At 38.7% G+C, this 24,036-nt stretch overlaps 1 protein-coding gene and 1 long non-coding RNA gene across 2 annotated transcripts; both read left to right on the top strand.

Annotated features, from left to right (window-relative positions):
- The first annotated feature begins 571 nt into the window (after positions 1 to 571).
- Positions 572 to 1,366, top strand: LOC121049451. The gene is made up of 2 exons (XR_005800265.1): positions 572 to 854; positions 960 to 1,366. It is a non-coding gene; the product is annotated as an uncharacterized LOC121049451 (long non-coding RNA).
- A 15,493-nt stretch (positions 1,367 to 16,859) lies between these two features.
- Positions 16,860 to 20,196, top strand: LOC112167057 (general transcription factor IIH subunit 2). The gene is made up of 4 exons (XM_024304013.2): positions 16,860 to 17,233; positions 17,778 to 18,239; positions 18,403 to 18,778; positions 19,573 to 20,196. Exons 1-4 carry the CDS (start codon positions 16,961 to 16,963, stop codon positions 19,719 to 19,721), a joined length of 1,260 nt encoding a protein of 419 aa, XP_024159781.1. The 5' UTR covers positions 16,860 to 16,960; the 3' UTR covers positions 19,722 to 20,196.
- Positions 20,197 to 24,036: the final 3,840 nt, after the last annotated feature.

Consider the following 24,036-nt stretch of genomic DNA (forward strand, 5'->3'; position numbering starts at 1 on the left):
ATTAATATTGACATAATAGAAGTAAGTGGATCAACCAAGCAGCCAAACTCTAAAGAAAAATCATTATTGATGGTCCAAGACCATACATATTGATAAACAGAATTGTTATTTAGTTGCTGAATAAAGGAATGGGCTGAAAAAATCATAACTATACTTAATAATAAAACACTCGGAAAAGCCCACATACGGCAAAGATTTTTAGTTGCATGCGGGAGCTAGGTTGTGAGCCCCGGAAAAATCTATCGAGATAAGGTGAGATCGTTTGGAATAAATTTGACGATCTCAGTAATTATTAAGGTCTTTGGGAATAATTATTGGGGATTTTTCACAAGGTGGAATCTCCAAATTTTGGAGTCTATAATAAAGTACGCGACGTTACGAGTCTGTGAGAATTTTCGGGGAATTTTTCCGACACCGGAACTATTTATTATGAATTTCCGAAGTTTGGGAATTATGGAAATTCATTTTATATAAAAAGGAAATGTTTTGGCACGATCTGAGCTGTTGAACCATTCACCGCTTCATCTGAGCCATCCAAAATCATTTAAGGGAAAAGTATATAAAAGAGGAGACTTGATGGACGCACTAGATAGTTCCAGAAACGAACAGAAGCATCGACCCATTTCTCTCAAGCTCGAGACCCGCGACAGTGACCCAAACGGAACTCCCGCGTCCGGCAACAACACGACGGCCCACCGGTCATGTTCGACGCGTCTTGTCGTCTTGGTTCTGTCTATGGTCACGGATCATCCATGCATGGAGTGAGGAGAGAGAGAGAGAGAGTCGAAGCCCAAAAACTTCGAGTTTTCCGGCGAAGTTTCTGCAATTTCTGGCGATCATCGGGGATGCAGGAGGTATGGAAATCGATCCTCTCGGTGAGCTCTACGTACTGGTATACTTAGTTTTTAGTTTTGGATGGGTTTTGATGGATTGATGTTTTGGTGGGTGTCGGGTACCAGCGGAGCCGCTGTCCTCTTTGGTCGTTCTATGCTTCTAGGCTCATATCCGACATCTTGGAGCATCATCTGAGGTCCGGGGAAGCTCTGCTCATTAGGTTGGTTGCATTGAGAAGTTTGGAGTGGGTGGAATGTGGAGGTGATCAATAACAGGACAAGGTTGCTTCATTCTGTGTTGTGAAGTGAAGGCAGTAGACTCAAGGATCAATCCTCAATCCTATAAGTAAAGGTAAGCTGGAAGTTGTGTTGAAAATTGACTTGGAATCCATAAGTGGAGTATGATTGTAAATGTTGGGATTGAACTAGTTTCGGGTTAGTAGTTCTGTTTGACAATTCGATGTTGTGGAAATCTGGAAATTTGGTTATTAATGTTTTGAATGGTGATTTTGGAACATGATGGTTTCCTGTGAGTCTGATGGTCATGAATTTCGAATTTGGAGTGGATAGGTACTGGATGTTGGTTGTGTTGAGTAGTTATTAACTTCAATGCTTAGTTTTGAATAATCATATAAATGGTGATGCTGCTTGAGAACAATTGGAGTTTGAGAATCAAATTATTGTTTAATGGTTCTTGACTATGTGTGATTGAATTGCACGTGGTAGCTCCCTTTTGTTTGGCTACTGGTCATTGAAGATTAATTAAGGTTAGTAACAGCAAGTCCACCGGTTGCTTCTTGACCAGTCACCAGCTAAGAAAAGCTGAGGTGGTGACCATGGAGGAGAAAAATGCAGCTCCACCGGTAGCTTCTTGACCGGGCAAAATCCTGACTTTCTTGACCGAAGCCAAGAAAAAAGCCAAGGGCTCGACATTTTTTCTTGCCCAGCCAACCCATTTGCCAGCTCGACCCAGCCCTGAACGTGGGTGACGTTAGCACCAAAAAGCTTCACAATTTCTTGTCTAGAGCTGCAATCGAGTAAGAAGCAAAGCCCAGAAAGCCGGAGAAGTCGCCGGCAGCGAGGAACAACGGAGACAGAAAGAACCCAAAAACACATTCATCAAAACTCAATCGAATTGAAAAACTAATTATACAAACGTGTAGAGCATGACGAGTACTTGAATTTCCATACCACATGCAAGCAAATCGGAGACCGGAGTCGCCGGAAAACACCACAGAATCGTCGGAGCAGTCGTTGCTTCTCGCCGTCGATTCTCCTTTTCCGTTCAGTGCATGGATGATCCAAGGGCAAGGGATTGCTGGCGACGGCGAGACGAAGACGATGGTGTTCGACTTGGCATGCTATGATATATTGGATGGAGGTGAAATCGACCTGGCATAATCATGGTTTATATATATTTATCTTGGCTTATCTGCATGTTGAATGCTACACTGTGAGACTTTAGAAAGTTCATCATGGACTCATGGTTTATGTTAAAGTTGGGCGCCCTTCAGGGGCGGATCAAGGATTCCAAGTTCGGTGGGGCTTGGACTTCTTACCGGTCATTGCTCTCACTGAAATTACCGGTCATTGCTCTACCCCGTTCAAAAGATTCACTCTTGATTGGAACTGTCACAGATTTGGCTGCATCATTTACGGAGGTAGTTGGGAAAGTTTGAGCTTTTTTGGAGAACTGTTTAGTAGCTGCTCGTGCACCAGCTATGGCTGCATTGAGACTCAAAGATCTTCCAGCTTCAGATGTTCTAGATTGATCAACGTTTGCAGATATAGACCCCGGCTTCAAGGAAAATGGATCTTGTGGATTTGGAAGGAGAGGAGTAGTTCCCAAACAAAAAAAAACAAGACTATATACCTAATATTTTTTTCCGGCACAAAAAGCCAGGTGAGGCTTGAGCCCTACCCAGCCTGTGGCTGGATCCGCCCCTGGCGCCCTTAGTTAACTGGGTGCAATGAATATGAAAGTGAAATAATTCCATTTAAGACATGATTCGTTGTAATTGATTGATATTATAGCTCAAAGGAGAATGTTCGATAATTTGGATAGTTATCGAACTTATCACAATTGGTCAACCATGAGTCAATGTTGGTTATATCCTTGTCAAACCAAGAAAAGTGGGTCGAATGATATGTGAATCATCAAAACTTTAGTATTAGCTCATTGAGTTAATAACGATCATTGTGTTAGAAATTAGGACTCCAGTTACCCGAGGAACGGAAGGTTCGTGAATTCCGGACAACGCAAAATGGTAAAGCTTTTGAATCCAGGTAGGGGATTCGGGACTCTCCTCTATTAGTGGGTTTATATATTACGATTTTTATTAAATGATGCATGTTAAGTCTACGTGGTTTGGTTATGTTGAAATGCAATGCATACTAACCAAATTGTGAGAAATGTGATGGCTTAAGAGCGAAAGGGGCACTGACTTCCTTGGGTTCGATTCCCTAAACCTCCGGAGGGTAGCTACACCGGTCGGACGGTGCGCGATCGCAATGACTACCCGGTCCGTGTGTGTAGCTAGGTAGCGGACGTTCTCGCTACGCTTACCTAGTTATAAATTAATTTGAGGTAAGATCGTGTAGTGGGTCTATGGGACCGGCCATCAGGTAATACTTGGATTTGGCGCCATATTTATTTAAGTATCATGCATCGGTTTTCGAGTTGAAAAATATTTTAAAGTTTGTCGTTCTTTAAATGACATGGTTTTGAGTATGTTTTTATACTGTGGCCACAAAGCAATATTACATTGTTTTCAAACCTAGTCGAGATGATTTCCCAATGAGCAGCGAGGACGAAAGCTCACCCCTACAACAGTGTGGATGCAATTACTGTACATTAGAGACGGGGCTGACGGACGGAGCAGGGTGCGCGGAGATAGCTTCGGTGAATAGTAGTAACTGAATTCAGGTTCCGTGTCTAGTCTTGAACTCTTCTTGAGAGTAGTTAAATTTGGAACTTGTTAATTCTTATTTCTCCTTGTATCGAAATGTACGAACTCTTGTTTACCCTAGTGGTGATCTAGAAGCACTTAGATGAATAAGTTCGATACTTGATTCTAAAAAGTTTTCACCTCAAAGTATTTCGACGTTTCCGCTATGCGATTTATGAAAAGCGATTTAACCAAAATGCCTTGCTGGTTTTTAGGATGTAGACTGAACATTCAATTTATGTCTGAAAAACACGCGGCACTATGACGTGCTCAAGCTGATGAGGTGCAGTTTGGGGCGTTACATAGGTTCAAAGAAATCTATAGGTATCACAGCTTTGGTGCCAAAGGCCAAGCTAAATGGAGTTTCTCTGTTTGCCTCTATTGGAGTTGTGCGGATAGACCACAATACTTCTGTAACTTCTCCTCCCATAAGCCTTTTGCAGCATTTGGTTTGTTTTTTAGCTCTTTCTTGATAATCTTGTTTACATCTTCTACTTGTCCATTAGTTTGGGGTGTGCCGGTGAAGAGAACAACATTGTGGTTCCTAGCCTAGATGCGAATTCAATGACCTCTTTGTTGTTGAACTAAGCCCTGTTGTCCGTAATGATGGTGTGAGGTACCCCCAGCGGCAATAGACATCCTTTCACAAAAAATGGAGCACTTTAGCAGTTGTAATGGCTGTCAGTGGTTAGACTTCAATCCACTTGAAAGAATAGTCGACCGCCACGATTATATATTTGAATTATCCTTTCGCTGTAGGCAACTTGGCTATTAAATCTAGTCCCCACTAAGAGAATACCCATGGAGCTATGATGATTGACAATGGACTCAACTAGAGCTTTTGGAAGCTTGGCAAATTCTTGGTGGGGGTGGCAAGTTTGCACAACCCGTTGGGCATCTGTCTACATAGTCAGCCAGAAATATCCTGCCGGAAGGTTTTGTTTGCAAGCTAATATGCACCAAACTGGTTGCCGTAGACTCTTGCATGGATATCATTAAGTACCCACACGCTCTTAGATGGTGTCAAACACTTTAAGTTTGGAAGGGTTAATCCTTTACAATACAGTTTGCCATTTTGTAAGCTGTACCTGGCGGAACGAGTGATGATCTGGTAAGGCTCTACCTTGTCCTCTAGCAGTGTGCCATGGAGCTTGTAGGCAAGGATTGGATCTATCCAACTTGGCTTGCGCTTAAAAGCGAATATTTCTGCCAAGATTTTGGTGTTACTTGGCTGTTCTAGGCACTCAACTCTTGTATCCACTGGGCAAGTGTGTGGTTGTGTTGTTGCCAATCTAGCGAGTGAATCTGCTTTTGTATTTTTTGCTCACAAAATCTAGGTAATGTTGTAGAACTTTAATTTCCGCATAAATGTGTCTACATACCCCATGTAGGCATTGAGTTGCTCATCTTTTGCTTAGAATACTCCCCTGACCTGATTGACTACCAATTATGAATCGCTAAAAATGTTAATGTTGTCTGCTCTGGCATCAATGGCAAGAAGCTATCCAGCGTTTAAAGCTTCATATTCCGCTTTGTTGTTGAATGCCTTGAAGTTGAACTTAAGGGCATATTCCGTAAGTGGTCCCTCGAGTCCGATAAGGATTATGCCTGCTCTGCTGGCTGATTGAGAAGAAGATCCATCAATATGAAAGTCCCAATAAAAGTTGCAAAGGCTGAGCGAGAACTGTTTTCGTGTTTGCCATATCACTGCCTATGTTTGCGGCTTGTTTCTCTGTGAATTTGGCGATGAAGTCTGCCACCATTTAAGCCTTCATGGTTGTTCAAGTATCTTGTTGTGTCGTTATCATAAGTTCCTTTAGTTCTCGTTATGCTGAATGCCTCTATGTTTGCGGAATCTATGCCGTCGGAAAATACTGGGAGGAAGGTTCCCTATCCTTTTGATGAGATGTCTGATGCGGATGTCATCGAGGGACTGTGGCAACAGGTGCGTCACGCTCGAGAGGCAGATATCATGCCGGGTCGTGCTTGTGCCGGGTCAATAAAAGGACCGTGCTCGTGCCTACCCACTATAAAGCATGATTTTAAAATCTTAATTTGAATAAATAAAAATTAATTTTATTTAACTATTTAGAAAATTAAAATAAATTAAGTTCTACAATATTTTTCTTAATCTTAGCTTTTTAAGATTAGTTTTCTAATATTTTTTATATTCCACTACAAGAAAGAAAAAAAGAAAAAAATAACTCAAAATATATTGCTTGTAGTATATTATTGTGAGATTAATCTTTATTAATATAATGAAGATTTAGCATCATATTATTCTTTCCTTCATTCTATAGTTGTATTATTATGAGATTAGAAAAAATACTTTATGTCAAAACAAGGATATAATGTTTTATTTCACTATTTTGACAATATAAAGAAATAGCATTGGTGGAATTGTCATAAAATTTAAAAAAAAAAGTCTAATATTCAAATCTCATCATTGTGGTTTTTAAATATTTTTAAAAACAAAATGAAATTTTGTATTTGTAACGGGCCGGCCCACAATATGTCGTGCTCGGGTCGTGCCGAGACCATTACGGGCTCGAGCCGGGCCGGGCCAATGGGTCAATATTCCTAGGCCCAACCCGGCCCGTTATTCTAACGTGCTCAGGCCGTGCCGGGCCTCTTTTAAGTGTGTCGGGCCCGTGCCGTGCTCGTGCTTAGCGGCCCGTTTGCCACCTCTATTGTGGACGACTACACCTCCTATCCCGAGAACGTGGCTCACCACCTTGGGATAAATGTTCAGCTTCTGTCATAGGAGGAGATTGAGGAGGTGGAGGAGACATATAGGGAAGCTGCTGAGACCAAGGGTGGTGACCCTATCGGCATTGAGATTGGTGGTGGCAAGAGTGTGGACCTTGCTTACATGCCCACTCTTGTTACTAGTTCCTTTGTTTTGGAGGAGTACTTAAATCGGGGTGTTGACGTCCGAGAGGGCTCTGTGGTGCCAGACACACCGTTTATTGCATGTAGTACCCTCAATCCCCGATTTGAACGATCCCTGCTTATTATATACTAATAATGTTTCTTTTCAGGGTTTAAATTGGCACTCGTTCTGAATGTATCACCAAACAAGCTATCACCTGAGCTCCGGCTCATCCCGAGTTCACCGCTGACGCGCCGAGCCAAGATCACCTCGCTGAAGCATCAGAAACTGGGGACTGAAGCATATCAATCCCACATCTAAAACAAGGAAGAGATCAGTCTCTTCCCCACCTATAAAAGGTCAACTCTTCTCTTCTCATTAATTACGCATTTACTACTTACCTAACATTATTTTGTCAACACAAATACATTAAATGACTTAGGCATCGGAGAAGAAAAGACTGCCAACCGCGATCTCCCTCTGACGCCCTTTGTATTTCATTTGACAGATAATGGAAGCAATAAGGACATTACAAGTAGCGGTTCGCCTCTCGAATCAGCATTGACCAGGGTTCGGTTACCGCTGAATCTTAGACATTAACAACATAAACCAAGGAGACTCATAATCTAACAAAGTGCCAATATCTTTGGTAGAGAAACGTCGGCATACCAACTGGTTAGCGGCTCTAAACCCATGAAGGATTTACATATGCTCGAGTTTACTTCACCTCTTGAGTAGTGAATACAACTATACAAGTGATAGATACAGGTGAAAACCGTCATCACTCGATTAGTTCGATACATCTGTTTTTAGTTACAAAAATGGTGGTAAAGTGTGCTACTACTCTGAGCCAGGACCTGATTTGGATAAAAATCTCTCCAAGAGTTGTTTTTCACAAGCAGATGATCGAACACTAGACCTCTTTGAATATCCAACTTACACTCGCCCAACTTGCAAGCCTATTTAGCTTTCCACTAGACTTTGGTTCGATAAATCTGTTGATCTATCGCTTGTCATTATTTTAGTATTTTTATTAATCTGATATGATATGATATAAATTTTAAAAAGGGTAATTATCAAAAATGGTACTAGCTGAACTTATCCTCTATCTGATCGATGATACTTGAACTTCAATTTTGATCACAATCAGCACCTGAACTTTTCGATTTTATTTCAACTAGTACTCTATCACTAACTTCCGTTAATGTTCCGTTAAAAACTGACATGTGACTCATTTTTCAAGGATAAATTTGTAAAATTATCTTTTTCTTTTTTGTAATATCACTTATTTTCACTTATATTGTGGCTATAAAAAATGAGACTATCAAAAGGAAAAGGGTTATTATCACAAATAGTACCTGAACGTATCCTCTATTTTATCGATGGTACCTGAAGAATTTTGATCACAACCAGTACCTGAACTTTTCGATTTCATTTCAAATGGTACCTATCACTGACTTCCGTTAATATTTTGTTAAAAACTGACATGTGACTCATTTTTCAACGATAAATTTGTAAAGTTATTATTATTATCTTTTTTTGTAATATCACTTATTTTCACTTATGTTGTGGCTATAAAAAATGAGACTATAAAAAAAAAAAGCTTTCAACTTCAATTAAAAATATGAATGACAAGGGAAAAAAAAAAGACTTACGAAAGTTTTGATAAGGTTTCGGTTTTAAATTTATAGTTTGTCCAAAAAAAAAAAAGTTTTATAGTTTTGTTTGAAACGTTTTGTCTGTATCTATAAAACAAATTAATTTTTGTTGAGATCTTGTTTATAAATTTTATTTCATAAGAGGGTAGAGATACATTTTAATTTCTATTTTTAACTGAACTTCTACTTTTATTAACATATTAATTGATCAAAATATCTAGTAAATAAAATTATTTAAATGGGTATATTCGTCAAACTATTCTTGAGTATCGGTCATGTGCTCTGCACATGTCAGTTTTTAATGGAACATAAACGGAAGTTAGTGATAGGTATCATTTGAAATAAAATCGAAAAGTTCAGGTACTGGTTGTGATCAAAATTGAAGTTCAGATACCATCGATAAAATAAAGGATAAGTTCAGATACTATTTGTGATAATAACCCAAAGGAAAAACTTTCAACTTCAATTAAAAATATGAATGATAGGAAAAAAAAAAGAATAACAAAATTTTTGATAAGTTTTTGGTTTTAAATGTTTTATAGTTTGTCCAAAAAAAATGTTTTATAGTTTTATTTGGAGAAAATATTTCAAATAGTACCCGAACTAAGGCCGACTCCTAACTTCAGCACTCGACTATGCAAAACTATCACTTTGGTACCCCAAGTTTGAAGATCGACCCAAGAATGGTACATGCCGTCCATCACACCGTTAAGTCTTTGCTACGTGGCAAACCATGAGGGCCCTCAAAATATGCCACGTGTTCAGCTAATTAACGCCGTAATGGACGGCGTGTACCATTCTTGGGTCGGAATTCAAACTTGGGGTACCAAAGTGATAGTTTTGCATAGTCGGGTACTGAAGTTAAGAATGAGCCTTAGTTCGGATACTGTTGGTAACATTTTCTCTTTTATTTGAAATGTTTTGTCTGTATCTATAAAACAAATTAATTTTTGTTGAGATCTTGTTTTTAAATTTTATTTTCATAAGATACATTTTTAATTCTATTTTTTTTTTTTTAGAGAAAATAGGTCAGCCTTTTCATTATAATTCAGCAAGCAGTACAAGAACGAAACACCCTTATGGGGTCGTCAGAAAGAATCGTCCCTTAGAATCTCATGAAAACCTATCCTAGAAGAATAAAATCCCACAAAGTCCCGAGTACACCCACCTTTTGGTAAGTTCACGCATCTTTATTCTAACAAAAACCAAGAAACCTCGAAGCAAGACTTAAAAGTAACCAACTAAGGCACTGGTTTTTGCGACCCAAACAAAAATTAAACAATATCATGGGCCATAGAGACCCTAAACATAAAGGGATAGAAAATGAATAATCACCCTCCACCACTATTCCAAAGACAGACCAGGCCCTAAGAAGACTTTGGACCCTACCTACCCACATCCAGTCATTCTTCAAACCCACCAACCTGTGTCAAGCCCAATGGGTCAGAATTGTTGAGGGCACCCTACGATTTCCACCACAGCCAAGCAAATCGCCGCTGCCGCCACCATGGGTCATCCCTGCTGAGACTGCTTCATCTCCAGGATCGAAACACACCCAGGCCGCCACAAATTCAGATCACTCAGAGATGACTTCTGCTCAACACGCTCCGCCAATTCCAATACCACGCTATACTTCATCGCCTCCGGTAGAGAACTGCGTATGGCATAACCCAAAAAAGTTGAGTTTCCACCACCCTCTACAGACGTTCCTGTATCTTTCATTGTAAGGCCAGATCTGATAGCTACACAGTCATTGTCCGACCAAACCACCCAACCACCTTCGGAAGCAAAAACCACACCCAGCCAAGCCGACGCCATCTCAGTGAGAACCCAATCCGATCTAGACCACTCTAGATCCAATGGTCCGCTCCCGACGCCAGGGATAGCCACCGCCCACGGCTCAACCCAGCCAAAAGTGCTATGGTGAAACACACCACGTATGAAGAGAAAGTAAGAACACAAGCCGATTAGACAAGCAAATCGGAATATAGCCATCGAAGACGACAGATATAGGGAAGAGAACAGAGGCCTTCCCCAAACCCTAGCAGAGCGCTAGGTCACTTTTTCATTTTTAATTCTATTTTTAATTGAACTTCTATTTTTATTAACATTATTTTAGTACTTTTATTAATCTGATATGATTTGATATAAATTTTAAAAATTAGGGAAGTAAGAAAAAACACGAAGAGTTTTTATCACCACTAGGGTCAAAACTTTCTTGCACCGGACAAAATGATACCCAACTTTCAAAAGTGATCAAAATTATACCTAAATTTTTAAAAACAAATCAACTTGATACCCTAAATTTTTAAAAACAAACCAACTTTCTTGCAACAAATCATTTTCATAAGTGATAAAAATGATACCTAAAGTTTTAAAAACAAATCAATTTGATACCTCGATTTATTTTTTGTATTTTTTTGTTAAAATTGATCACGTGTGGTGCGGTGTTTTGTGGGGTTATAATAATAGTTTGTACAAAAACTGTTTTTCAATTATTTGTTATTTTACTTTGTCAATTCTCTTCTTCTTCTATCTCTACCTCTCTCTCTCTCTCTCTCTCTCTCTCTCTCTCTCTCTCTCTTGAGTCTCTTACCATTTTTATTTGTTTCTTTAGAAGTTGGGAAATATCCGAATTTTATTTGTTTCTACAATCGATGGTAGAAATTGAAATTGAAGATTTTTTTTTAATTCTATAGAAGAAGAAAATTGGGTTATAAATGGTTGATGGCCTTATGACCACAAATCACTTCAATTTTTAGGCTTGATTTTGCAATTGATTTAACAAAGAAGTTATAAAAAAATTTGGGCTTGATTTTGTATCCAACTTACATTTGCCCAACTTGCACACCTATTTAAGTTTCCGCTAGACCAAACCCCTTGGGTAGTTTTGATTTATCACTTGTCATTATTTTGGTATTTTTATTAATCTGATATGATATGACATAAATTTTAAAAATTAGGAAAGCAAGAAAAACCATGAAGGGTAATACGGATATTATCATCTTTTGAAAAGAAAGACAGGAAAAACCTACAGTCCCCGTAGCACAAATTAGAAGCATTAAAGCCCAAAATGAAAAAGAAGAAGAGGGTGTGTGTCTCTGTGCTCCAAGATCCACAGCAAGAGTGTGGTGGCGAGAGTGTGGACCTTGCTGACATGCCCACTCTTGTTACTAGTTCCTTTGTTTTGGAGGAGTTAAATCGGGGTGTTGATGTCCGCGAGGGCTCTGTGGTGCCAGAGACACCGTTTATTGCATGTAGTACCCTAAATCCCCTGTTTGAACGATCCCTACTTATTCTATGCAAACAATGTTTCTTTTTAGGGTTTCAATTGGCACTCGTTCTGAATGTATCACCAAACAAGCTATCACCTGAGCTCCGGCTCATTCGGATATCACCGCTGACGCACCGCCCCAAAATCACCTAGTTGAAGCATCAGAAACTAGGGACTAATAAACTGGGGACTGAAGCATATCAATCTCACATCGAAAACAAGGAAGAAATCAGTCCCTTCCCCACCTATAAAAGGTCTACTCCTCTCTCCTCATTAATTACGCATTTACTACTTACCTAACGTTATTCTGTCAACACAAATACATTGACTGACTTAGGCATCATAGAAGAGAAGACCACCAACTGCAGTCTCCCTCTGACGCCTTTTGTATTTCATTTGACAGATAGCGGAAGCAATAAGGACATTACAAGTAGCGGTTCACCCCTCGAATTAGCGTTGACCAGGGTTCGGCTACCGCTGAATCTTAGACATTAACAACATAAACCAAGGAGACTCATAATCTAACAAAGTGCCAACATCGTTGGTAGAGAAACGTCGGCATACCAACTGGTTATCGGCTCTAAACCCATGAAGGATTTACATATGCTTGAGTTTACTTCACCTCTTGAGTAGTGAATACAACTATACAAGTGATAGATACGGGTGAAAACCTTCATCACTCGATTAGTTCGATAAATCTGTTTTTAGTTACAAAAATGGTGGTAAAGTGTGCTACTACTCTGAGCCAGGACCTGATTTGGATAAAAATCTCTCCAAGAGGTGTTTTTCACAAGCAGATGATCGAACACTAGACCTCTTTGAATATTCAGCTTACACTCGCCCAACTTGCAAGCCTATTTAGCTTTCCACTAGACTTTGGTTCGATAAATCTGTTGATCTATCGCTTGTCATTATTTTAGTATTTTTATTAATCAAATATGATATGATATAAATTTTAAAAAGGGTAATTATGACAAATGGTACCAGCTGAACTTATCCTCTATCTTATCGATGATGCCTGAACTTTAATTTTGATCACAATCAACACCTGAACTTTTCGATTTTATTTCAAATGGTACTCTATCACTAACTTCCGTTAATGTTCCGTTAAAAACTGACATGTGCTAAACATGCGACTCATTTTTCAAGGATAAATTTGTAAAATTATCTTTTTCTTTTTTGTAATATCACTTATTTTCACTTTTATTGTGGCTATAAAAAATGAGACTATCAAAAGGAAAAGGGTTATTATCACAAATAGTACCTGAACGTATCCTCTATTTTATCAATGGTACCTGAACTTCAATTTTGATCACAACGAGTACCTGAACTTTTCGATTTCATTTCAAATGGTACCTATCACTAACTTCCGTTAATATTTTGTTAAAAACTGACATGTGCCAAACATGTGACTCATTTTTCAAGGATAAATTTGTAATGTTATTATTATTATCTTTTTTTGTAATATCACTTATTTTCACTTATATTGTGGCTATAAAAAATGAGACTATAAAAAAGAAAAGCTTTCAACTTCAATTAAAAATATGAATGATAGGGAAAAAAAAAAAGACTTATGAAAGTTTTGACAAGGTTTCGGTTTTTTTTTTTTTTTTTTTTTTTGAGAAGAAACGACAATTTTATTGAAGCGAAGAGATTAAGTACATTCTCTAGAAATAATCTCCTCTATAAAGGGAGGTGTAGAAGTAAAAACAACATTGCATGGCCTATTACATAATGCCCAACGAGCAAGAGACTAAGCAGCAGTATTCCCTTCTCGATACAAGTGTGAGAAAGTACTTCCAGGCAGCTGAGAAAAGAGAGCCAAAACATCCTCATAAACAACCCGGAGCTGAATAGAAGAATCTTGGATAGAATGCATAGCTTGTACTAACATCCTCATAAGGTTTCGGTTTTAAATTTATAGTTTGTCCCAAAAAAAAAAAGTTTTATAGTTTTGTTTGAAATGTTTTATCTGTATCTATAAAACAAATTAATTTTTGTTGAGATCTTGTTTTTAAATTTTATTTTCATAAGAAGGTAGAGATATATTTTAATTTCTATTTTTAACTGAACTTCTATATTTATTAACATATTAATTGATCAAAATATCTTGTAAACAAAATTATTTAAATGGGTATTTTCATCAAACTATTCTTGAATATAGGTCATGTGCTCTGCACATGTCAGTTTTTAATGGAACATTAATGAAAATTAGTGATAGGTACCATTTGAAATAAAATCGAAAAGTTCAGGTATTGGTTGTGATCAAAATTGAAGTTCAGATACCATCGATAAAATAGAGGATAAGTTCAGGTACCATTTGTAATAATAACCCAAAGGAAAAACTTTCAACTTCAATTAAAAATATGAATGATAGGAAAAAAAAAGAATTACGAAAGTTTTGATAAGTTTTTGGTATTAAATGTTTGGAAAAATTTCAATTTAGTACCTTGAAGTTTGGGGTTAACATCATGTCAGTCCCTGCCCTTTCAATTTGATCAGCAACACCCCTGTGCTTTCAATTTCAATCAGCCATGTCCAAATTTTACTGTGCCGTCCAAATCAGATGTTAAATGCTGACGTGGCAGCGACAAACTCAGCTAGTGGGACCAGATCGGGTAAATTCGACATTTCACTTCATTTCCACATTTAAAAAAAAAAAAAAAAACACTCTTATTCTTCTCTTCCTCTGATCCTCCTCTCCCCGCGACTATCTCCGGCGCCCAGCAAATCCAGATGCAGATGAAGGGAATGTTGAGGTGGCCTCCACCAGCTTCTGGCAAATCCTGAATTCGATTCCTCGCTCGCCACCACGAGCGGCAATCACACTACACCGAATCTGATTGTCTCTTGCATCACAAAAATTCAAGCCCTAGCATTGATACATATCTCAATTCACCTGCAAATTAACCACCAAATCTGAAACAAACTTAAATCACCATTTTCTACTGCACTTTACAATAAGCATACAATGCAAGAAACCAATTCCAGTCCAAAAACCAATAACAAATTCATTAACTCATCCAAATTTCCTTCTCAACTCAAATAACTAGTATAGTTACGGCAATCTAATAAAAGCAATAACCAGGGAGAACTCGATCTGAACTTAATCAACCACAAATCCATAATACATTCAACTTCCACACTTTGATTCAAAGTTCGGGACATACCTTCGAAAATCGACTTCGATCAACCGAATTCAGCTTCCCTGACTCACTGCCGAAACTGGGTTGATGATGAACTAATGATGTTTGATGCTGCAGATGCTTCTCAATGTTTGCTCCACAAGTCCTGTCAAGCCAGAACAAGCCCAGAAACGTCGGAAAAACTTGCCGGCGTCAAAGACAGCCACGAGGCCTAAGCAACCCCAAAACCAAAACCAGTCAAAATCGATCGAATTGAAAAACTAAGTAGACTAAAGTGGAGTGCATGACGAGGGGATCAATTTTCATACCACATGTAAGTCAAACAGTGGTCGGAGTCACTGGAAAATGCAGAAACATCGGAGATCGACAATCCCAAGCCAAACAAAGAGCCAGAACCAGACAATGTCGTCTATGGAGATCGACAATCCCAAGCTGATATCGTCCATGGAGATCGACAATCCCAAGCCAAACAAAGAGCCAGAACCAGACGATGTCGTCTATAGAGATCGACAATCCCAAGCTGATATCGTCCATGGAGATCGACAATCCCAATCCAATGTCGTCTATGGAGATCGATAATCCCAAGCCAAACACCTCCAATTAGTTTGGCCATTCTCCGATCCATTCCTTTGGGGAGAGATCAAAACGGAAAAACGAAACCGAAAAATCCCAGAAGACGAAGATGAAGATGCCAGAAGAGTACGATCTAGCCAGGTCGAACGACTGCGCAGAGTACAGGAGGGAGAGAAAGAAGAAGGTGATGGAGGCTGAGGTGAGGAGAGAGCTCGATCGGAGAAGACAAGAGGAGGAGAGGACACAGAGGGAGGAGAGAAAGAGAAAAAGAGAGAGAAACCATCAGAGCTGAGAGAGAGGAGGAGAAAAGAAGAAAACCATTAAGTGAAATGTCAAATTTACCCCTCTATCTGGGCCGACTAGCTGAGTTTGTCGCTGCCACATCAGCATTTAACATCTGGTTTGGACGGCACAGTAAAATTTAGACACGGCTGAATAAAATTGAAAGCACAGGGGTGTTGCTAATCAAATTGAAAGGGCAGGGACTGACATGATGTTACCCCCAAACCTCAGGGTACTAAACTGAAATTTTTCCTAAATGTTTTATAGTTTGTCAAAAAAAAAAATGTTTTATAGTTTTATTTGAAATGTTTTGTCTGTATCTATAAAACAAATTAATTCTTGTTGAGATCTTGTTTTTAAATTTTATTTTCATAAGAGGGTAAAGATTCATTTTTAATTTTATTTAGAAGTTTGAACTTCTATTTTTATTAACATTATTTTAGTACTTTTATTAATCTGATATGATTTGATATAAATTTTAAAAATTAGGGAAGTAAGAAAAAACATGAAGAGTTTTTATCACTACTAGGGTCAAAACTTTCTTGCACTGGACAAAATGATACCCAACTATGAAAAGTGATCAAAATGATACCTAAATTTTTAAAAACAAATCAACTTGATACCCAACTTTCATAAGTGATCAAAATAATACCTAAAGTTTTAAAAACAAATCAATTTGATACCTCGATTTATTTTTTGTAATTTTTTGTTAAAATTGATCACGTGTGGTGCGGTGTTTTGTGGGGTTATAATAATAGTTTGTACAAAAACTGTTTTTCAATTATTTGATATTTTACTTTGTTAATTCTCTTCTTCTTCTTCTATCTCTACCTCTCTCTCTCTCTCTCTTCCCATTTTTGTTTGTTTATTTAGAAGTTGGGAAACATCCGAATTTTATTTGTTTCTACGATCGATGGTAGAAATTGAAATTGAATGGAAGATTTTTTTTAATTCTATAGAAGAAGAAGATTGGGTTATAGATGGTTGATGGCCCTATGACCACAAATCACTTCAATTTTTGAGTTTGATTTAACAAAGAAGTTAGAAAAAAATTTGGGCTTGATTTTGTATCCAACTTACATTTGCCCAACTTGCACACCTATTTAAGTTTCCGCTAGACCAAACCCCTTGGGTAGTTTTGATCTATCACTTGTCATTATTTTGGTATTTTTATTAATCTGATATGATATGACATAAATTTTAAAAATTAGGGAAGCAAGAAAAACCATGAAGGGTAATACGGATATTATCATCTTTTGAAAAGAAAGACAGGAAAAACCTACAGTCCCCGTAGCACAAATCAGAAGCATTAAAGCCCAAAATGAAAAAGAAGAAGAGGGTGTGTGTCTCTGTGCTCCAAGATCCATAGCAGCCATGAACAACGGCGACCAGAGACGTTTAAACGGCGAACTTGAAGAAGACGAGGAAGACGAAGAGAACAACGATGGCCTCGCCGCTTGGGAAAGAGCTTACGCCGACGAGCGCTCCTGGGAGTCACTGCAAGAGGACGAGTCTGGCCTTCTTCGCCCCATTGACAACCAGAGCCTCCAACACGCCCAGTACCGCCGCCGCCTCCGCGCCGCCAGCACTACTCGGATACAAAAGGGTCTCATTCGCTATCTTTATATCGTTATCGACCTCTCTAAGGTATTTGATTCTGATTTGCTTCCTACCCTTTTGAAGGTTTGTGTACAATTTGTTGGGTTGTGGTTGTGATTGGAGAACTGGGTTTTGGTTTTCTGCAGCATTGCTTTAGTAAAGTTTGGAACTTTGGAATTTGGATTGAGCTGAAAGTGAAATCACATTGAGTATTTTGTAATGCTTAAACTTAGAGCTGAGCAATGTTCAGTATGGTTCATACCCTTTTGAGTTTTCGGGACAGTTTATTGAGTTTTGGTTCTGAAAAGGGTTTTTCTCTGCAACAGTGTTTACTAAAGTTTGGGAAGTATTACTATTTTGTATGACTGGGATTTTCGGGTTTGAAGCATGATTAGAATTTAGACCTGAGAAACTAATGGTTTATTGTCTCTGTCAACAATGAAATGGTAATGCGGGATACATGGATCCATAAGTGTTTTGGAAATTGGTATTTGTTTTTGATAGGAGGGCAATTGTTCTGATATTTGTTTACTTGGTGAGTTGATGTAGCTGTTAAGTTTTTAACGTTTGGTTTATTTTAATATATTTGCAGGCAGCCTCAGAAATGGATTTTCGACCTAGCCGAATGGGTGTCGTTGCGAAGCATGTTGAGGCTTTCATTAGAGAGTATTTCTACCAGAATCCTCTCAGTCAAGTAGGCCTTGTGACTATAAAAGATGGGGTTGCTCATATCTTAACGGATCTCGGTGGGAGTCCCGAGTCTCATGTTAAAGCTCTGATGGGTAAACTGGAATGCTCAGGTGATGCGTCCCTGCAGAATGCACTGGATCTTGTTCAAGGGTATCTAAATCAGATTCCATCCTATGGTCACAGGGAAGTTCTGATCATGTATTCAGCGCTCAGCACCTGTGATCCAGGTGATATAATGGAAACTATTCAGAAATGTAAGAAATCTAAAATTAGATGCTCAGTTATTGGTCTCTCAGCAGAAATTTTCATATGCAAACATCTGTGCCAAGAAACTGGTGGCTCCTATTATATCGCATTGGATGAGGTGAGTTCAACTATCCAGATTGATTTATATTTCAGTTTTTCAAGGCATTAGAGTGCAGACTTTACAATTTCACATGCTGCATCGGATGTGCTTCTAGAATTATTATTAGATTTGATTTACAAGATTGTTTTCCTCACATTTTCAACTGTTTCTGCTGGTGCAGTCACACTTAAAAGACTTGATATTGGAACATGCACCTCCACCTCCAGCAATAGCAGAGTTTGCAATTGCTAATTTGATAAAGATGGGTTTTCCACAAAGAGCAGCAGAGAGCTCTGTGGCAATTTGCTCATGTCACAAGGAGGCAAAGGTCGGAGATGGATACACTTGTCCAAGATGCAAAGCACGGGTATGTGAGCTACCTACCGAATGTCGCATTTGTGGGTTGACACTCATTTCCTCACCTCATTTGGCAAGGTCTTATCATCATCTGTTCCCAATTGTACCATTTGATGAGGTCTCTCTGTCACTATTCATTGATCAACAAAACAAATTACCTAAAGCTTGTTTTGGCTGCCAACAAAGTCTTCTCGGTCCGGGTAAGTATCTGAGGTTTTTTATTAAATAGATACTTCAGAGCTTTTGCAATATGTCATCTGTGCTTTGTGAAGGGTATGAAATATTGTAGATGAAGATCATTCATGTTCCCTATGCATTGTGATGCTGTCACTAAGATATGAATAGAAAACAAGCCTCTAACTTGTCAAATTGAAATCTCCCACACAACTGAGGAAACGTGTTTGTTCTTTCCAGGCATCTGAAAGACAATGCCAAATACTCTTGCAAATAATTAGTTAATCATCATGACAGTCATCTATTTTTGAGATAAACAGATTTTGCTCCATCTTAAATTTCATTTTTAAGTGAGGATATCTAACGACCAGTAACTATGCTTTATATCAATTTGGGGTCTATAATCATAATATACGACACATTGAGCTTATGCTCGACACACCTTATATTGGTCCCGTTAAGGAATATTAGGAGCTTAGTGATTCTTTGTCCTACTACCATTGTTCCAACATATTAGCAGATGCTCCATTAGGAAACAGCATGAAGCTGCTTTTGACTGTGGAGACTTAAACAATGGTGGGACTAGCTAAGGGCTAAACCAGTCCCAATTTAAATAAGGCGAATTAAAGAGAAAAGCCTTTTCCTATCCTGTCAAAAACATGCAGTAATAGGAAGGATGATTAATTTTTACTTGGTAAAATCATAGGAGACGAGCAAAAAAGCACTTGCTGATTGAACTACGTATGTGGAATGTTTTTGCGTATGTATCATGTGGCATCATTTTGCTTGCTTACAGTTCTTTTCAATGTTTATGACACAGGAAACAAACCTGGCCTTCATGTTTCTTGTCCAAAATGCAAGCAGCACTTCTGCCTTGATTGTGACATTTATATTCATGAGAGCTTGCATAACTGCCCAGGTTGTGACAGTACCAGGCATTCCAAGATACCGACTGCTAATGAAGGATGATAAAGTACTGCTAACATGGAGGCAGCTCATGGTTGTTTGTGGTACCCACACTAATGTGGAGGATAATTACTGCCATAGCTGTACAAGAAACCAAGGACTATTTTTCCCCCCATACAGCTATCGTTTGGCTTTTCTTGGTGGAAACTTAATACAAGAGGGATGCAAGTATGGAAATGCGGGTATAGGCTCAGTCATATGGATCTGATTCGTACCTGTAGTAGTTTGACAAGATATGCCATCCTAGTCTAGACTGCTTTGTTTTCTCTTGAAATTGATTGACATATTTTCGCCTCTCAATGTGTTGGTAACTTCTTAGATAATGTTCTATTTGACTCGATCTGAAGAAGTTGAACCTCTATTGTGAGACATCAGGAGTCAGTTTAACACAACTATTGGGGTTTCTCTAAAGATTTTTGTCCCCTCTTGGTATCACCCTAATGAAGAAGCTCTGGCCAACTTTTATAGGGTTGTGATATTGGGAACATGTATACCTTATATGATGTGAATAATACCATATATGCTGTAGATTGTAGCCTTATATTTATGTTCCCACTAAGTAATAGAATCAAACAGTAGCCAGGAATAATTCTTCATCTCGAGTGCTCCGTCATAACCATGCCCGCTGAACTGAAGTTCTGATTATGCATGCAATAAACGATGATCACAAAACAAAGCTCCAAAATTTATGGTTTCTCAAGCGGTTCATCACCGTTTTCTGGTATTTTTAACTGTCTTTAAGTCTTTTGACTTGGACCCACGTGTGAAAGACTATATGTACATGTTCCATAGCATGGATTTTCATAGTTGATCATCATCGCCATCAGCTTTAGAAGGGAAATAAGTCGATCATCGTCCCTTTAATTAAAATAAATGGTTCTTTAACCGAATGACACAGTGCCACGGAATAATTGACCAAATAATAAAGAGTTTACTTTCAGCTTACCCTCTAATTAGCAGATGTTAGCAGATGCTGGTTTGGATTAGAGGTGACAAATGGGCCGGCCCGGCTCGATCCAACTCATTTTAAGCAAGCTTATTCGTATTTCGTGTCATGCTCAGACCGGTCCAATTTTTAACGTGCTCAGGCTTGTGCCGGCGCATTTACTTGAACTTCTTACCCAACATGACCCATGGCTCGAGCCCATATCGTGTTAGGCCATGCTCGGGCCATACTAAAATTAGGCACGATTTTAAAATTTTAATCTGAATATTTTAATTTTTTATTTGTGAATAAAAATTGAATTTATTGAACTACTTAGAAAAATAAAATAAATAAAAATCAAACACTTTTTCTAATCGTAGTTTTATGAGATTAATTTTCTAATGATTTTTATATTTTACTACAAGAAATAAAGAAGAAACTCAGTTTTTTTTTTTTATCAGAAAACACAGAAGATTTATTATCACATTTTTTTTCTTAATTCTATAATTGTATTGTTGTGAGATTAATCTTCTTTAATAAATATATATTTAATATTTAGAAAGAAAAAAAACTTATGTTAAAATAAGAATATAATATTTTATTTCACTACTTTGTCAACATTAAATGGAATTACAGTGGTAGATGTCAAGTAATTTTGAATAGAGATGTCTACTGTTCAAATCTCATTTATTTTTTTAATTTTTTTATATTTAAAAAAAATATTTATGTTTGTAACAGGCACGGCCCGCAATATGTCATGCTTAGGCAGTGTTGGGCCAGCCCATAGGCTAATATATCTCAACCACCCGCAAAGCCCACCCTTAATTGTGCTTGGACCGTACCGTGCCTATGACTAGCGGCCCCTTTGCTACCTCTAGTTCCTATGCAAGTATTTTCCTAGTATTTTTAGGAAAGCACTTGTTATTGACTGGATCAAACACTGTACAAAGGAATTAGGATAATACTTGGCTAACTAGGTATGGTTAGCGAACGCCCATCCAATAAGAAAATGACACGTGTATGAAGTGGATCTGAGGCCAAATCATGAAGAGCAGGAGACAATAACTCAAGTCTGGTTGCATCGACCCCTGCCTCTCCTACCCCTCTCCTTCGCCAAATCTCTCAAATCCTAATCGTCGCTATCACCTCTTCCACCCACTAGGGCCTCATTTGCGGCATCCCCTACACCATCCTCTCCATCGCCACCTGCATCAGCATCTCCCATGTCCCCATGGCCAGTAGCGGCTGTGTTCCAAGAATGGGTCAGATTAATTCTGTCCTGGTGGTCGGCGCTTCAATTGGCCTTTGAGAACGAGTGGGGTGGCCGTGACTCGCACCTCAAGACCGAGCAACTCATCTACAATATCGTCTCTTGGGTCAATCACTCCACCGGTAAGCTTTAACTCGTCAAGGACTATGGCACCAGCAGCGCCTCCTTTCTCAAGACCGTCGCGCCACTCAGAGTCGTCGGGTTGAAAGTCAGTGACGCGTCGTTTTAATCGGACAGGCTAAGGAGTTATAATCTCCTGCTCTTCATTGCTTTGGCCTTAATTCCCACTTCATACATGTGTTGTGTTCTTATTGGATTTGGTCAACCTTGGCTAACCATACCTGATTAGCCAAGTATTATCCAAGGAATTATTACATCCATCTATGTCCTCAGCAAAGCGAGTTATCATATTTTGTGCTGCAATAAATTGTATATGAGATAAGAGTATGAATAGTTTTAGGATCTATGGTTTAGAGATGGATTAATAAGGGTGGACTCGGTTCAACTTTTAGTACACAAAAAAATCGCAACAAAAATTCACTTAACTGGTTATCGGTTTGGTTTCAGTTATTTTAACCACGTTGATTTTAATGATTTTAAACATAAATAAATAAATATTTTTCCAATCATAATTTTATATAAGGGTCCTTGACCCAAAGCACCAAAATAAGTAAAAATTATCCCACTTACCCCAACAACAGATTTTTGTTCCCACATACACAATTTAATGTCAAATGACTATTTTACCCTCGACCCAATTAAAAAATGACAACCATTGCCACTCAACATCAATCTCTCTTATCCCACACTGACTCACTCAGCTCGTCGCCGGTTGTCGAAAATCTCCGGTAAGCTTATCCTCTCTCTCTCTCTCTCTCTCTCTCTCTCTCTCTCTCCCCCCCCGGTGAAGGATCTCGGCAATTGGAATCGTTTGCTGCTTCACCGGATTTGATGTACCGGGTAAAGTTCGACCCGGCCACATTGGAGCTGGTTCCGTAGCTGGAGAACGAGTTCGCCGTCAGATGTCGTCGTACCAGAGGTAGAAGACCATTTGGCGAGTCGGAGCGGTATCCAAGAATCATAATTGAGGACGTCAGGGTCAAAGGGTTCAATTCCGGCAACCGACACTGGTTAGTTCACTTGGTTCCCTTCTGCATCGTTGTCGTGGAGGTTCAATTGGTTGTGAGTTTTCGTTACCTTGGTTGTGGATCTTGAACTGGAGGTTCACTTGGTTCTCTTCTCTCCATAACGAAGTCCTCATACAAAATTAAATCAAAGATTAGCTATGCTCTGTAGCTCTGAAGAGGTTAATTAGCTTAACAAAGCATCCATGGAAATATGGACGAAGCAAGCCAGCAGCCTGGCCAATGTGAGTTTACTATTTGGTGAGATAAACCCTTCTGCACTTGTTGATATATAAAATAGAAAGGAAGGCCATCACGTGCTCTTGTTGATATATAACACAGAAGAAGGCTATCACATTGACATGTGTGAACTAGAAGTTGGAAAATGCAAAATTCTATTCCTATAATATTCTAAAGGTTTCTTATTTTGGAGCATTAGTGATTTAATTGCTACTAGCTTTTTCTACTCTTTTGTGAATTTGTTCCGTAGACTTCAAAAGTTTATTGGAAGTTTGTTAAAGGTCTATTGGGGGGCAATAGGCGTCTATTGGGGGACAATAGATATTTTGAATTGATATAATTTCTTCGTTTTTTTCTTTAATCAAAGTTTTATTTGTCTAATTTTAAGAAGATTAGTTCTCATTCCGGTGACCGAAAGTTCTATTGGGGGGCAATAGACGTCTATTGGGAGGCAATACATGGCTGATAGTCGTCTATTGGGGTGCAATAGACGTCTATTGAGGGGCAATACATGGCTGATAATCGTCTATTGGGGGGCAATACATGGCTGATAGTCGTCTATTGGGAAGCAATAGACGACTATTAGGGGGCAATAGACGTCTATTGGGGAGAAATAAAGGTCTATTGCCCCTCTATTATGGGGCAATAGATGTCTATTGGGGGCAAAAAAACATTTCCGGTGAGATTTTCAGCAAATTCTGGTGGGCGACGGCCGGTGACCGGAATCCGGCGATCGGTGACCGGAATCTGGCGAAAGTT

Source organism: Rosa chinensis, chromosome 5, assembly GCF_002994745.2.
Source record: "Rosa chinensis cultivar Old Blush chromosome 5, RchiOBHm-V2, whole genome shotgun sequence".
Classification (NCBI taxonomy): domain Eukaryota; kingdom Viridiplantae; phylum Streptophyta; class Magnoliopsida; order Rosales; family Rosaceae; genus Rosa; species Rosa chinensis.

Bases quoted from the DNA above. Each gene is read 5' to 3' on its own strand.
- LOC112167057 (XM_024304013.2), top strand. From the start codon at position 16,961: ATGAACAACGGCGACCAGAGACGTTTAAACGGCGAACTTGAAGAAGAC. The intron at 17,234-17,777 runs GTATTTGATTCT...ATATATTTGCAG, and splicing joins TCGTTATCGACCTCTCTAAG to GCAGCCTCAGAAATGGATTT. The intron at 18,240-18,402 runs GTGAGTTCAACT...CTGCTGGTGCAG, and splicing joins ATTATATCGCATTGGATGAG to TCACACTTAAAAGACTTGAT.